The sequence below is a fragment of the Anser cygnoides genome, chromosome 15 (assembly GCF_040182565.1).
Source record: "Anser cygnoides isolate HZ-2024a breed goose chromosome 15, Taihu_goose_T2T_genome, whole genome shotgun sequence".
In the NCBI taxonomy this organism is placed as follows: domain Eukaryota; kingdom Metazoa; phylum Chordata; class Aves; order Anseriformes; family Anatidae; genus Anser; species Anser cygnoides.
The window spans coordinates 13,313,575-13,329,180 of NC_089887.1; the positions used below are offsets into that span (position 1 = coordinate 13,313,575).

Here is a 15,606-nt window from a genome sequence, read left to right on the forward strand (position 1 = left end):
GAGCAGGCGCGGGCTGAGCCGGGTCCTCGGGCCAGCAGCATCGAGCGCATGATCTGTTGTGGCAGCTTCCCTGCAGCCTGGAGCCAGCCCCGAGCTAGCACTGATGATGGCTTTAATTGCTTTCAGATTCGATAGCCCAGCCCGTGACAGCCCCGGCGATGCGGCGGCCGCAGCCGCAGCTGTGCCAGCCAGCCCCGTCCCAGCGCGTCCCCACGCCGAGCGGGGCAGGAGGTGGTGAGGAGCTGCCCGGCCGCCCCGCCGGGCTGGGGCTTTTCCTTCCCAACCTGGCAAACTTCCCCCGGCCTGGCCATGCTGCTGTGCTTGCCTGGGCATTGCTCGTGGTCCCGAAACCCAACTGGGATGATGACAGGGAGAGCACAGCCCCCAGGATACCACTGTGGCCGTGCCGTGAAGCCACCCAGCCTTGTGCCACCGCCAGCCCGCTCAGGGTGCTGCTCTGCTGTAGCAGGGGCCAGAGGGAGATGCTGGCGGGCTTCACGCTGCCATCGGTGATGGGGACAAGGCAGGGCTGGGGACAGGGCACAGGCTGTGATGCGGGGCTGGGGGCTACCCCCAGGGCAGTTGGGGGTGCCCAGGGCAGGCAAAGCCGGGCTCCAGAGCACCCAGGTCCTCCCATCTGAGGGTCCGACTGCCCCCAGCATTGGGTCCTCACCGTGCTGGATTACGGCTGCACGGGGAGCCAGGGGTTGCAGGGGTTTTCAGCACCTGCAGGTCCTCATAATCCTCTTCCTCCCTGCTGCCGTGCTCCGAGATGCCTCCTGCATCCTGCTGAGACCTCATCGGTGCGGGCAGCTGCCAGTGATGTCTCTAATGGCTCCTGCCTGCTGGACAGCCCGTGGGCTCGAGGGCAGCAGGGCTGGGTGCCCGGCACAGTGCTCACCCCCACAAATATGTGGCTGCAGGCAGCGAGGGTGGGAGCGCTGGCCTGAGTGGCTGGCCTGGAGCACGGAGCCCCTGCGGTGCCGGTGCCAGCAGGGCCACGCGTCCCCATCCCCTCCCGCCAGCCCTGCTGGGGCTCAGCCCCCAAACCCACCTCCCAGCTCCAGCGCTGGGGCTGAGCTGCCCTGCAGCAGGCTTCATATTTAATTTGGGAGGAGTTTGCTGCCCACCTGGGGACTTCAGGGGAAGCAAAGATGTGGGATTTCTCCTGGTACCCTGCTACCGGCACTCAGAAGACCTGGTTCCCATGCCGCCCCCAGTCCCTGACCCTATTAGTTCAGACGTGCGGTGCTTGCTGCTTGGACCAGACCAGAGCTGTGGTCCCAGCAGCACCCACTCCCTCCAAACCCCGCCGTGGTGGCTCAGAGCCCGGAGTGATGCTCTCGGCAGAGCATCGGCCTCAGCCGAGGATGAGGAGGGGGCTGGGGGTGCTGGGCTGAGCTGGGGCGATTGCTCACGTCCCCGATCCATTATTGCGGGCAGTGCCGGCGGGCGGTCCGGGGCAGGGACTGCATTATTGACGAAGGGGAAGGCAGGCCGCGGTGCAGGCAGCGTGGGCAGCGGCCCCTCCTGCAGCATGCAGCCGCGGGCAAAGCACTTTGCCTGCGCCGCAGAGCCGCAGAGCAGCCCGGCCAGCCTGGGGCAGGCAGAGCCGCAGCGACCGCAGAGCGCATCAGCAGCAACGCGATCCTGCGGCGGCAGAGTGCCTGCCTTGCCCAGCATGGGGACGGGCAGCTGCGGGCCCCAAGCGGATGCCCAGCGATGCCCTTGCAGCGGCACAAGCCCTGCTCCCACACAGCCGCTGCCGCTCTGCCCCCTCCATCCCAGTGCAGCGCTGGTGATGTTCTTTTTAAGCCTCCCTCTTGTCTCCAGGCGGAGATTTGTGGCGTAAAATGCACAATATGTTCTATCTGCCCTGTGGGAGCCATAAAATATTCACCAGCAGCTCCCATTATAGTCAGAGTGAATCACGGAGAGCGCTCGAGCCCACGTTCCCCGGTGTGCCCCCTCCCCGCACAGACCCTGCGAGCCCCGGCATGGCCGCGGGAGTCGCAGTGGTGGCGGTGCCAGGTCCTGACAAGCGGCCAGGACCTCGCTGGTGCACGTGGGGATGCAGAAGGACCCTTGCTTCCACCTGGAAGACCCCCCCAGGCTCGGCAGGTGGAGGGAGGATGGGCTCGGCCGCCCTTGCCGAGGGTGACTGCACCGATGGGATGGCAAATGCCAGAGCAGCGCAAGGCCTGGGGCTGCCGTGAGCTTGGAGAGGACGGGGCTGCCATCAGGGCGATGGGTAGCACTGGTGGTCGGCAGCATGGGGGGGGACAGTGCGCCCTTTGCAGCTTCCCTGGTGCTCTCTGTCCCACTAAGCACGACCCGGTGTCCCCGTCACTCAACGCTTCGTAGCCCCGGCCCCTCGGTCAGGGCCCCACAGCCATGCCACGGCACAGCCCCGTGGGACAGCCCCTTCTGCTTGCTGCCTGCATCGTCACGCATGCGCTCCAACACACCGGTGGCTCCGACGCCGCTCTTCCTCTCCCCTCCTGCTGCCTGTCCTTCTGCCCGCCCTTCCCTTCTCAGCAGCCCGCTCTCCCTGCCCAGTGCCCATCTCCCCCTCGGACCTCAGGCTGAAGACACGGCTGATTTAAGGCATGACCGTGCTTGTTGATTAAGCAACACGCCGCTACAAAAACAGTAATTCAAATATAATGGTATCTTTTTCACATGCAGTTATACGCAATAATTGATATCTTGATATGTAATAATGATATCTTTTTGGCACTCAATTATAAAACGGTTAATTCTGTCTCTTAACTACTGCAAGTGGCGCCTCCCACCCTGCCACAGCTGTTGGCCTCCATCCCACACCTCTCGGCCACTCTGCGTGTGTCCTGGTGGCTGGGGACCTCTGGTAACGTCACAGTTGTCACCTGCTCCTGGAAGAAGTGCCACATCCACGCCCATACCCATACCCATACCACATCCGTACCCACACCATTTGCCACATCCATACCCATGCCCGTACCACACATGCCCATACTGTGTCCCTGCCCATGCCCGCACCACATCCCCACGCCCCGGCTGTTTCGGTATCGCTGCAGCTTGATGCCGGAGGCTGTTACTGGGGCAGGGGGAGCCACCCAGCCCCTGGCAGGGACAAGGCTCCTGGGCCACCACGTGCCACCGCCCAGCCCTGGGGCTGTCCCCTCTGTGCAGGTGCCCCCATCTCCCGGGCAGGACCGTGGCGAAGGGCAGGATTTGTCCCGAGCTCACGGGGGCTCAGCGGGATGGGGCTGGGGAAGGCCACGAGGGCTGTGAGGGACGCGAGGGTTAAACCCTGCCTCTGCCGTCACGTTTCCCTTCCCTGAACAGACTGAGAGCGGAGCAAGGCAGAGAGGCAGTGCCCTCCCCACCAAAATTAACTCTCCATCTGTTTCTCCCCGGCTGAGGCTGATGGCTTGTGACAGGGCCTCCTGAATGCAAAGATGTTTCGCCCGGAAAAATCTATTACGAGTCGCTCAGAGAAAGGCAGAAAGCCTCTCCTTCTGTCTCTCCCTACTGGTCTCTCAAGGTGCCCACCCCAGGCGAGAGGGGCCTGGCGCGCAGCCGGCCGCCTCCGCTCAGCCGGAACGCCGCGGCCGCCGCCTGCCTCGGCCCCGGGCCCCGGCAGCCGGGAGGCGGCGAGGGGCAGCCCGGGGAGCCCGGCCCCGGGCAGGCACCGGGCGGGCACCGGGCGCGGGCCTGGCACCGCGGGGAGCCGGCTCCGGGCCGGGGCCCTGAGAGGGGCCGGGGGTCGGGGGCAGGACCCGGCGGCCTCCGGGCAGCGGCTCGGTGGGCTCCGAGGAGCCGGGCGGAGGCGGCAGGGCCGGGGCGCGGCGCCCGCTCCTCGGCCCCAGGCCCGAGCGGAGCCTCCGCGGGCGGCGGCTGCCCCCTCCCGGCCGCTGCCTGCCCCGGCTTCGCTCCCCCCGACCCCGCGGAGGCCGCGATTCCCCCGGCACCAACCCCGAAAGCGGCTTCCAGGCTCGCTCGGCCCCCAAAATCTCACCCCCGGGGGGCGGCCGGCACCGCCCCGGCGGCCCCAGAGAACCAGGCAGCTTCAGTAAAAAACAAAACTTTATTTGGTCCGTCAGAACCTGAGTTTGAAAACCACCCATGGATAATTCATATCGTACAGGGAGTACTGATCTGATTTACAATTGATAAAATATCCTATGTTTCTTAAGAGCTGGACAGTATTTACAGGGTTAAAAATATTCACAGCTCACAAAGACAGAGAGAAAAAGTGAAGGACAAATCATCCCGAGGAGGAAGGAGCGGGGAAGAGAGAAAACAGAGCAATGAACAAAAATAACCACAGCCACAGCTTGGCTCAGCGTTCCCCAGCCCCTCAGGGCTGGGAGGGGACAGACGGCCAGGCCGGACAGCCCCACACAGCCCCTGCCGTCACAGGCTGCCCCCCAGCACGGTGCCCCCCAGTGGGGCCTGGGGCGGGGGGGCAGCACTGGTGGACCCCAGCAGACGAACACACAGACACACACCCATGCCAAGCCCGACGGACACGAGGTCAGCCTCGCCACGAAGCCCCTGCAGGGACGCAGCAGCACCCAAGGGTCTCACAGACCTTCGCCTTGTGCCGCCTGCCACCCCTCCGAAGGATGGGGCCCACTGCTTCCTCCCCCCCACAATCACTCCCCGTCTCCCTGGGGCAGGGCCACGGGGCAGAGCCACCCCCTGGGTGCTGCTCTCCGGACCCCGGCTCTGTCCCCGCTGCCCCGTGGCACCGCTGCTGCCCCTCGCCCCGCACCTCCGCAGGGCAGGGGGTGGTGGGGGGAGACCCCCCAGGGCAGCGCGGGGGGGCCGAGCCCCGCTGGGGCCGCATGGCTTCTCTCCAGGCGCTGCTTCCAGCGGCCGCCTTTGCATAGTAACACTGCGATGAGGTGGGGGGGACGGAGCATCGCCCCCAGCCCTGCTCGCGACCCCGGAGCAGAGGTGGGGAAGCGCATGTCTTCATTTCGTCCCGAGGTGTGGTGAAAACCGACCGACAGCAACAGCTTTCTGCGACAACCCAGTGCCCTTCCCAGCCCCGGCACGGGGTGGGGGTCGCCATCCCCGGCCCAGCTGCGGTACCTCGGTGCCCACTCGGTCCTGGCAGCAGACAACGGGGGGGACAAGACAGGGGGAAGGGCCCAGGGACAGACGGAGGGTCACACAGACGGACAGACATTAGAGGTATATTCTTTTTTTGTTGTTGTTGTTGTTTTTTTGCAGCGCCAGGGCCCTGGCACCGCAGGAGGGGGCAGAGTCCTGAGCGTGGTGCCTGGGAAGGGCATTGACAGCAACCTCCAGCCCCCCCCTCTCCTGCAGCCCCCCACTGCCATGCTGCGTGCCCAGGGCTGGCCGAGGGCACCGGCCCCAGCGGGGTATGGGGCAGGTGGGATCCTGAGATGGCCCCGTGCCCCCAGCTGCTCCTCGTAAAGTGCCGTGGGGGCGGCCGGCAGAGCTGGTCCTGGCCCTGAGAGGGCAAAGTGCTCGGCGTGATGCTCAGGCTCTGCCCCGCGGCTCAGCGCCGACAGCTCGGGGGCAGCCCCAGGCCAGAGGCTGGGTGAAAATCACAGGGGAGAGGAGCAGGGAGGGGGCAGCGTTTCGTCATAGGGGCCGGGGCCCGTGGAGCCCGGCGACCTCGGGTGTGAGCAGCGGGTTGTGGGTGCCTTTCGTCGACATCCAGTCGTTGAGGAAGGCCTGGGTGGCTTTGCGGTGCGCCAGGCGGTGGGTGATGGAGAAGCCGGCGTTACCCTCCAGCTGGGAGAGGATCACCAGCACCTGCCTACAGAGAGAGTCGGGCTCAGCGTTTGGCCACGCACTGCAAACCCTCTGCCCCCATCTCCCACCCCCTCCCTGGGCCCTGCCTTGCCCCAGGCCCTCCACCAGCACCCCTCGGTGCCATCACGCACCTGCCCCATGCTGACCCTCTCCTCCCACCCTTGCCTACCCCGGACCTGTGCAGGGGAGGGACGCTGTCCTGCGTTTTGAGGCTGCCACGTGTAGAGACGACGTTGAAGCTGTCGGTGCAGTCGCACTGGACGTGCAGGTAGGATTTGGGGTGCCGGTTCTCCACCACCACGATGAGCCCTGCCCAGCCATGCGTCAAGTAGTAGCACGTCATCCCCTCGCGGCCCTGGGGCAAACGGCACGGTCAGGAATACGAATCCTCCGGGCAGCCCTGTCTCTAAATCTTAACCCCTGGGCCAGCATCTTCCCCCTCCAGCTGAGCCCTGCCCACTGAGGACGTGGCAGAGGCAGGGTCCAGGCTCGCTCTGGCACCATTGTCCCCTTCCCTGCCGCAGGCACGGGCAGGTCAGCCCCTGCCCTATGCCACTGCACTCACCTCGTGGCGCTCGCCCTTGTTCTCGGTCAGCAGGATGATGGCATCTGCCAGCGTGGTGGGCTGCGCCTCCATCTGCTCCACCATCACCTGGCGCGAGCTGTAGATGGCCAGGATATAGCTGGAGTAATCGGTGGCCGGCCGGCTGCTGGTGGGACTGGACGCTGTGGAGAGGACAACGCGCAGAGGAGATCACTGAGACCATCCCCAAGCACCCAGCCCTCGGGAGCGGGGACTTACTGGGTTGCTGCGCACGTGGGCAACCTCCACCCCCAGCAGGATCTTCCCATGGTGAAGGTCGAGGGCTTTATCACCTCTGCCCCCCCAGCGCCTCCCCCAGCACCCCCGCGGGAAGGGTACCCAGCTCCTTACCCTGGGCGGCGGCGGGGCCGGCCAGCACAGTGCTCCAGTGGTTGAAGGCACAGCACACGACGGCGTACTCGCCCGGCTCCAGCATGACGTCGCAGTTGACGAACTTCTTGACGGCCCGTTTGCTGTGAGCCATCAGCCGGCCCAGGCTCAGCTTGTTGCCACTGGTGAAGGTGGCCCGGAAAACCATGATGCACAGATCCAGCAAGTGGCTGTCCACCGTGTCCGACCGCCTGCGCCACAAGGGGGAGAAAGGTACACATCAGCCGGGTGCTGCCCCGCAGAGCGTGGGGGGCCACGGACAGAATGGCAGACCCAGAGTCCTCCCCCTGCCCCGGGGGCTGCCCCAAGAACTGCTGCCTGGGTTTGGGTTTTGGCTGAAACGTAAGCCACGAGGATCAGAGAAATGCCAGCGGAGGCTCATCGCCGAGTTCTGCAACCCTACGGGATGGCACGGGGTGAAGAGGTGTGATGGGGACAACCTCGGGCGTTCCTCCCGGGGCTGGGTTGCTGCCTGCAGCCCTCATGTTGCCTTGCTCACCTGCTGCCCTCCTGGAAGAGGGCAAACTCCAGGGTGGCACGCTCCAACACCGTCAGCGATGTCACCGTCACCGGCCCGTTGGCCTTGTTGGGGAACATGCCCTGCACACGCACCTCGTGCCAGTCTGAATGGAGCTTGCAGATATCCACGGAGTCAAAATACCTGTGGGGAAGCTGGGCTCAGCACCAGTGGGTCCTCTGCCTCGTGCCCCAGCAGGCTGCAGCTCACGCAGCCAGGAGCCGCGGGCACCGGAACGTCACCCGCCTCCCCCCGGGGATGCCCGGCCCTGCCTGCCCCACCTTGTCCCCACGTCCCATTTGCCTTCTCATCCCTCCTGCAAAGGGACTGGGAGGGGAGTTACAGCTCCAGGGACCCACTGATGCCCACCACCCTGTGCTTTTGGGGCTTTGCATCCCCTGAGCAAAGGGGTCCCCCTGACCCTAAACGAAGCAGCCCGTGAGGCAGTTTCACCCCACAGCCCCCCCGGTCATGCTGCCTGCTCCCACCCCACAGCCTCCACCTCCCGGGTGTTACTGTACTTAATGAAATCGCTGTACTCCATCCAGAAGACCCCCTCGCTGTTGTCATGGGGCATCAAGTCATGACGGAGGGGAGCAGGCCAGTGGGGCCACTCGTCGGACCAGCTGCCGTTCCAGGAGAAGCGGCCCCAGGGGTTTCGGAGCCGCAGTAGTCTGGGGGACGGGGAACAACAGCGTCAGAGGCCCAGGAGTAAGGAGGCTTTCTTCTCAGCCTGCTGGCGGGACATCTGCTGCACTGCCAGCCTCCACCCTGCGCTCACCTGAAGCCTTGGACGTCCCGCAGGTCCAGGATGGAGTAGGCGTGCCGTGGACGGAGACCCATGCTCTCATAGGCCACGTCGTCCACTTTCATGTTGCCCCCGCCGCAGGACGCGCCCATGAGGAACCTGCACAGGGGACAGCAAAACGCTCGGTGTCCTGCAAGGCACGGGGGGAGCTCGTCCCCACCGCCCGAGGCACGGGACAGGCTCCCCGCAGCGGGCTCCTGTGTATTCCCTCTGCAACCACACCGCAAACCCCTCTGCAGCAGGGCCCCGACCCTGCTGGCCGTAGCTCAGCCTGGGCAGCAGCGAGCTTCCTCCATCCCCTTGGGTTTCTGCTGAGCCCAGGCTCCACGGAGAGCTTCTCTGAGCAGCAGGGCACTTGGCTGGCTCCCGAATAACACCGGACAGACAGTGCAGGGCTGCCCTCACCATGCTGAATCCCCCCATCCCTTCCCACCTGCAGGGCTGGGAGCCCCGTCCGTGCACAGCGGATCTTTGCCCAAACCTTACCCATTTTGTGCCAGGCCCTGGGGTCCTGCCAAGGGTGTTGCTGCTGGCTGGCAGGGCTCAGGCACGCGGGGAGGCAAACGGTACAGCTGCCGTGCTGCACACGGTGGGCCCGTTCCGCAGCGGTGAGGACAGGCCGTTTGGGGTGGGAGGTTTGTACTGGCCAGGCTCAGGGGGACACCACGTGCCGGGACGCATCAGCCTCCCCCGTGGCACAGTCGCAGCTGTAACCCCACGCTGCACACTGACAGCAGCAACCCTGCCTTCGGCCATCCCCCCAAAAACCACAGTGACTTCCCCGGTGCAGAGCCCAGGAACCTAACCGCCTTCCCGCTCTTCCTGCTGGGGCGATGAGCAGGAGGATTTTGCTTTTGCTTTGTCTCCAACAGCCCGAACAAATGCCCAGGTACGGCCTGCAAAGATGCCAGGTATGGGTGGGAGCCGTGCAGGGTCCAGGACTTCACAATCCACAGGACTCGAAGCAAAGCAAGCGGGCTCGATGCCAGCCACTTCCAAACTTCCGTGAGATAGCAGTAAGCGAGCACAGGGAAGTTCACCAGGGGTTTACTTACGTATCAAAATTAAACAAAGGAGACCCCACTTCACAGAGCTCGGAGGGGGGCTCTGTCAATGCTTCAAACGCCAGGTGCGATGGACCCCCCCCCGGTTAACGCACCAGCCCCTTTCCTCCGAGCCTCTGCAGATGAGCGCGGCCCCCCTCGCCCCCCTCTCTGAGCATCCCTGCTCCTGCCACGGCGCCCTCCTGCCTCGTCTTACCCAGCCTCCTTAGAACTCAGCATTTTGGCCCAGATGAGGTCAGTGTCAATGGGCTCCTCGCGGGGGTTAGTGGAGCTGACCTGCAGCATCAGGCTCTCGCAGGGGGCACCCGTTAGTGTAGCCAGGCCTTCAATAGCACGCCCCGCCTGGAGGGCAAAGTACGAACCATGAAGCTTGGCCAGCGCCTTCTCAATGAGGGCGACCCACAGCTGCTTCCTCTGGGCCTGGGGAAAGAGACGGGAACACGTCAGGAACCACCCTGGGCAGAAGGCGGAAAGGCAAGGGGAGCACGCCGGCAAAGCCCTGCTCGCCCACCCCTCCGGCCCCCGGGAGATGGAGGGACAGGAGCGGCAAGGCCAAGCCACCAGGAGCTCGTTCCCTCGAGGCTGCGGGTGACCCCTGCACTGCCCGTTCAGCATCTGGTCCAAGTGGTTTAATTCTCACTTGGGAAAACCTCCTGGAGCTGATGTGTAAAGGAAGTGCCTGGATGCCGACGCAGCCGCACCTTAGGGCACCCGGGCTGGCAGAGGCGGGTTCCTACCTGGTACTACCAGGTCCTTTCCTTCCCATCGATCCGGATTTTAAAAAGTTCAGTAATGGGTACTGAGCACACGTGGAACCGCCAGCTCTCACACGCACATCGCTGCGCGTAAAAACCACCACCCCTTTGGCAGAAGAGGCTGCCTAGAGCACACGCGGCTGTGGGATTCCCATTTCACGCATGGAACTAGCAGGCTGCTTCAAGGGTGAGCTCCAAAACCTCCTAGGCAGACATGAAAACTCCCCCAGTTCCATCCCAGGGAGAGCAACAAGATGTGTTTTTACAGGGGGAAACTCTCCCTGCAGTCCCTTTGCTCCAGTGCCAGGCTATTGATCTTGGCATTGCCGAACTGAGGGCGGACGAAGTGCAGGAGCTGCATTTCTGCACCCAGAGGTCTGCGGAGCCTCCACCAGCCCCGTGGCGCGGGCTCAGCTCAGCACGCAGCCCTCCCAGCTCTGTCCGAGCCACCACTGCGGGTCCTCAGCGTGCTGCGGGGCGCAGTCACCAGCGACGCTTCACCGCTTGTCCTGGGAGGCGACACCTCCTGAGGACGAGGGAGCGAGGAGGGGATGTGGAAGCTGCAAACGTACGAGCGTGGAAGGTAAGGGGACATTTGGTGGCCTCCATGTCTCCAACAAATCCAGCTCAGCTGCTGATGGAAATGATCCCTGCGCTCGGAGGGCAGCAGGGGAAAAGCAGCGGTGCGTGCGTGACCGCGTGCGACTCACAGGTGGCAGCCAAGAGTTGGGAGAGGAAAGGAAGGCAGTGAAGCAGCTTCCTGATGGATAAAAAAAGCTTGGAAGTGCTTTTCTCGGGTTTGTTTTTGAATCCCCCACTCAACAAAAATTCACGTTGCTTACTTCTGCCCGAGATGCAGTCCCTGAGCTCTGATAAGAGCCTGATTTCCCTTCATTTTTATAACTCTGTTTTACCTCTTTTAGCCCCACGTTCAGCTCTCATACCTAAACGCTCCACAGAAAGATCTCACGATGATTCCAATGCATCTGGAAACAAAGGCGAGGCAGCCCAGCCCATGTGAAAACCTTCAAGTTCCAAAAAAAAAACACCCGCAGCTTGAAATTGGTAAGAGAGGGAAGGTGGACGGGAAAGAAAAAAAAAAGACAAGAAAGGCAAATTCTACACTGAAAATAAAGAACTGCGTCTGACTGCATCTTGTCCACCACGAGGCAAACTGCAGACACAGACTCTGTTTCCTTCCCCTCTCCAGAGCCCCTCTAGCAGCGTACCTGCCGCGCCGTACCCGTGTCTGCTCACAGACCCGTGTCTGTCCCTGCGTGGACAGAGCCAGGGGTAAGCAGGGCTCAGGACTGAGCCGAGGCTCTGCTGCCCCACGCTGCTGCCCCAAGGCTCGGCCACTTGCACACTGCAGGGAGGCGCGCTCAGAGCAGGGGCTCTGCGAGCGGCACCAGCACCAAGGTTCCCCACGTACCCATTGCCAGGCCCCGTCTCCCCAAAGTCCTGTGCTCCCTGTCTTCTGCCTCTGCAGCTCGGCTCGGGGCTGCGTGTGTTTTAAAACAGGATCTGGATTTGCAGAACAAAGTCAAAGCCCGTCGTCCCTGGCCCCCGTCTCTCCTCCCGACGGCAGCCCTTCGGTTTGTTTGGCAGATTTGTGCAGTCTGAGTTTCAATGAAGACGTTCTCAGTCTCCTTCATGGAAATGATCCCAGCAAGCGCCCCTGGGCCTGGCAGGCAGGGCAGAATGCGCAGTGACGTCCCGGAGTGGCTCAGGGAGCTTCTTTAATCCTAGCAGATGCCACCCGAGTGTGCTCAGAGCCACCGGGCACTGGCTCGAAACAGGCTGCTTTGTTGTGTGTCCCCTCCCTCCCCGCGGCCCCTCCCCGGCACAGCCGAGCTGCCAGACCTTCCTGCAGAGGAGAGAAACAGCTCTCGCTCAGCCCCTCTCAGTGCAAAGCCACAGAGGTAAAATAGTTCCCTTTTGTGTGCAGAATAAAGATGTCTTCCCCCGCTAGTGAGCTGGCCTGCAATGCAGAGAGAAGCGATGGAAAAAAAAAATGCAAAAGAAACTTCTCCACTGCAGCCCGGAAAACGCCAAAAGGGGCCTGAAATAGGTTTATGGGATGGCCTCAAAGAGCTCGGCTGGCCTCAGCGTGCGGCAAAACGCACCCGTCGGCCCTTCTCGATGCAGCCCACAACAGCAGGCGCCCCACGTGAACCGCAGCTGTGCCTCTTCCCACCCCACTGCCTTTTCCTGGGCTAGCTGGGGACGAGCCCCCCTTCCCCTGGAGCTCTGCCCACCCCCTCCCGACCCCCCTGCGTCCCCCCCGGGGCTGCTGACCTGCGAGAAGAGGAGGTAGCCGCACTCGTCGCAGGGCAGCATGTCGTCCACCAGCACCGTGGTCCACGTGCCGTCCTTGCACAGCCGCACCTGGTAGGCGCCCTCGGGGCACAGCGTCCGCGTGATCATCACCCTCTCCACCAGCTCCGGCCGCTCGGCCAGCACGGCCAGGGCGCTCAGGAACCTGCCCGGGGGACGCGGATGGGCTCAGCGGGGTGTGGGTGGGCAGCGATGCCCCTGCCCGGCCACCCAGCGCAGGGGGAAGGGGCCGGGCAGAGGGTGGGCACGTGCCCGGGGCGTAGCAATGGGGTTGGGTAAGGCTGGGGGGCACGATCCGGGTCTGGATGACGGGGGAGAGGGGCAGGAGGGTGGCACCCCAGCTCTCGCCTCCTTACCAGCAGTTTCCCAGCAGTCCCTGGAGGATATCTGAGGACCTGGGCGTCCGGAACACCGACCACTTCAACAATCGGTCTTTGAAGATGCTACAGTTGATTTCGTGGGGTCGCAGCCACTGCTTCACCCGCTGCTGCACGCTGTCACCTTCCGGGAATCCCACAGACTTGGGCCCAGGGTGGAAACTGTCATCTACAAAATTGACTTTGTTCTGCGAGAGCAAAAGGCAAGGGACGGCATCAGTGTGCAGCTGTGTGGCACACAGCTCCCCAGAGCCGCCGGGAACGGGGCTGGCTTGGAAAGCCACAAGTCGGTACAGCCCCTCGGGGCTCCCGACTGCATCTCCGATCTGCCTTTTTGTGTTCTCCAGGAACCTCCCCGCGCAGGGAACATCTCACACTTCACGCTGGTGCCAAAGCTTGGACCATGCGGGACCTTGGCCGCCTCTACAAGTGGCAAAGCACACGAGCAGCAAGCCTCTGAGGAAGCATCTGGCAACCAAACGCTCCTCGGTCCGAGCCCGTGCTACGGGACGAGACCCCCGGGGCGGCCCCAGGCTCTGCTGGCACAGCCCCGGCACAGCCCCGCGCCGTGGCACAGCTCTGCACCATGCCAGCAGTGCCTTTCACAACCAGATTCAGCCCAAATCCAACCTGGCAGTTGTGAAGCCCTTGCTCCCAAGTCCGATTCCACCCGCTACCGAGCACTGAATAAAGTCGGGTGGACTAAACAGCAAATAACCCCATAAATATCCCCAAATATCAGCCACGGACATAGGACGGGAGCACCGAACTTCCCCAAGGGGAGAACGATGGCTTTTTCAGGCAGTTTAACACAGGGTGAAGTAAGACCTGGGATTTCTTTGTTACTGTTAATTACACGAAATTAACTTCTTTCAGCAAAAGCCCTCTCATTTAAACGAGCTTTTGTGCGCACCACGCCAGCATTCGCTCTCCCTCTTCTGCTGCAATCCCAGCTCACTGATGCGAACACTTTCTACACAGCGCCTCAATTAGCGCTTCCGGCTCCTATTCTGCAGAAGAGTGTTTTTCAGCTAATAACTGTCACCACTCAAATCCGAATGCAGGCCAAAGAGGACACGTCCCGAGGCTTTGCTGCCTTTCCCCAGGGGAGCGCCTGCCCCACGCTCGCCCATGGGTGCAGCGGGCCCTGTGGATGTCAGAGTGCACGCTTCCAAATGCCGCCCTGCCCTGCCTCTGCGCCAGAGCTGGGAGCAGCGGCTGGACAGGACACTCAGCAGACACTTTGCCAGGCACCCGGGGTGGCAGTGAGCCTGCTCACACGCGGTGCCAGACAAGGAGCCCTGCTTGTTTCTCCTGCAAGGGGATAAAGCCGCGAACAGGACGGCTCTGCAGGCAGAAGCGTCAGAGAAGGCACGGACGGCAAGAGTCCTGGGCTGTGTTTCTGGCCCTGCAGAACATGCCGTTCCTGCTGCCACGCGCTGGTATGCAGAAAGGGGAAGGATGTCGGATCGGACGAGAGAAAAATCACGAGACGGGGATGAGCAAGAAGGGGGACAGCACAGACAGGATGCAGCAGCCCGGCGCCAAGGGGAAGAGGTCAGCCCTGCCCTCCTCCCAGAAGGACGAGAAAGGATAAAGCCAAAACTGGGGGCCAGGCACTGAGAAGCACTGGGACAGGCGCTGCCAGGACAGCAGAGGAGGCAGCGATCCCTGGAGGGAGCACTGCTGCGAGGCGAGCTGCTTCCCGCGATGCACAGAGACAAAAGGCAGAAGATTTGGCCAGCCCGACGCTCTCCTCCAGGGGAAGGCTGAGCAGCGCTGCTCCCATGAAACACAGGAGCCAGAAGCAAGCTTTGAGGCTGCCCGACACGCCAGCCTCAACAGGAGCAAGTGCTCGGGCAGAAACTCCCCGGCTGCTGCGGGAGGTTGCGGGCATGCAGGGAGAGGAGCAAGACGGAGCCAGGCGGCGGCACCGTCCCACCGCCGCTGCCAGCTCTTCCCTCACACCTGCAGAGTCTTTGACTTACCGTAAACGGCGTCAGAAAATAGCCGTGATTTAGGTTTAGCGGGAGCTTCGGGAGACAGCCCGCTGATCTCAGGGCCGGACGCTGCCAGGTGAGCGAGCTGGGCGGGCTCCGCCAAGGCTCTGACGGAGAGCTGGGAGGGATGGGGCAAGGAAGACTCCTTCCCCTTTTGGCAGGGGCAAGCTGCTAATTCAGCTTGGCCATCTCTCCTAACTCATCCTTCAGGCCCGATTCCACTGGACAGAACGGATGCTCCCTGCCTACAAAAGAGGCTGCCCACTTGCTTAAACGAGGGGGCTAAGCAGAATCAGGGTCTCTCCGATATAAAGACACCCAGGTCTGTTAGACGTAGACACGTAGCAATCAGAAAAAAAAAAAAAACAGTCCCAAACCAGAATCACTCAGCAGCTTCCTTCCCAAGTCAAACACCCCCACGGGCACCGGTCTGCGCAGCACAGACCCGGCCGTGGGAGCGCTCCTCGGCCCGAGCAGGAAGAGCCTCGGTGCTGCGTCAGAGTGGGACTGCAGCTCCCTTCCCATCTGGTCCAGAAGAGCTGGAGGCTTGCCCCAGAAGGAGGGCAGAGAAAGAGCAGCATTCGCAGGAGTATCGTGTGCCACTCAGGGCAAAAACGGGGCCGTCAGAGCGCTGCTGGCGACTGAAGCCCAGCAGGCTGAGCCAGATACTTCGCGGTGGGAGGGAGGGGCGCTAGCGCACGCTCCTGAGACCCCCACCTGAAGCCAGGATACAGCTAAACCTCAGCCGTCCTTCCCCAGACGGGGGTGAGCCATTTGCAGTGCAGCTGTGCACTCACAGACACCAAAACCAGCAGGCTGAGCAGCCCCAAGACGGATAAACAAAGGCAGGACTTCGTAAGCCTTGAAAATCCCAGGCAGAGACGCAGTGGCAGCAGTGTCCTTTGCCTGCACACGCAGTGCTCTGCGCCTCCACCTGCAGCGCCCTCTGATTTCCTGCACCCAGCGCATCGCAGGTGCTGCCCACGCCCACTGGTGC

At 63.0% G+C, this 15,606-nt stretch overlaps 1 protein-coding gene across 9 annotated transcripts in view; it reads right to left on the reverse strand.

The window, feature by feature from the left end:
* Positions 1 to 5,173: 5,173 nt before the first annotated feature.
* Positions 5,174 to 15,606, reverse strand: part of CAPN15 (calpain 15) — a 52,556-nt gene continuing 42,123 nt past the window's right edge. For 8 of the 9 annotated variants that reach the window (XM_066977454.1, XM_066977453.1, XM_066977458.1 and 5 more), the window contains 10 exons: positions 12,589 to 12,797; positions 12,194 to 12,377; positions 9,337 to 9,560; positions 8,050 to 8,175; positions 7,790 to 7,942; positions 7,251 to 7,412; positions 6,713 to 6,942; positions 6,344 to 6,504; positions 5,955 to 6,133; positions 5,174 to 5,782 (listed from right to left, as the gene is read on the reverse strand). In XM_066977454.1, coding sequence (XP_066833555.1) covers positions 5,605 to 5,782; positions 5,955 to 6,133; positions 6,344 to 6,504; positions 6,713 to 6,942; positions 7,251 to 7,412; positions 7,790 to 7,942; positions 8,050 to 8,175; positions 9,337 to 9,560; positions 12,194 to 12,377; positions 12,589 to 12,797 — 1,806 coding nt within the window. In that variant the 3' untranslated portion in view covers positions 5,174 to 5,604. Of the gene's footprint in view, positions 5,783 to 5,947; positions 6,134 to 6,343; positions 6,505 to 6,712; positions 6,943 to 7,250; positions 7,413 to 7,789; positions 7,943 to 8,049; positions 8,176 to 9,336; positions 9,561 to 12,193; positions 12,378 to 12,588; positions 12,798 to 15,606 lie in introns of all 9 variants that reach the window. The other variant, XM_066977455.1, reaches the window with a different exon arrangement.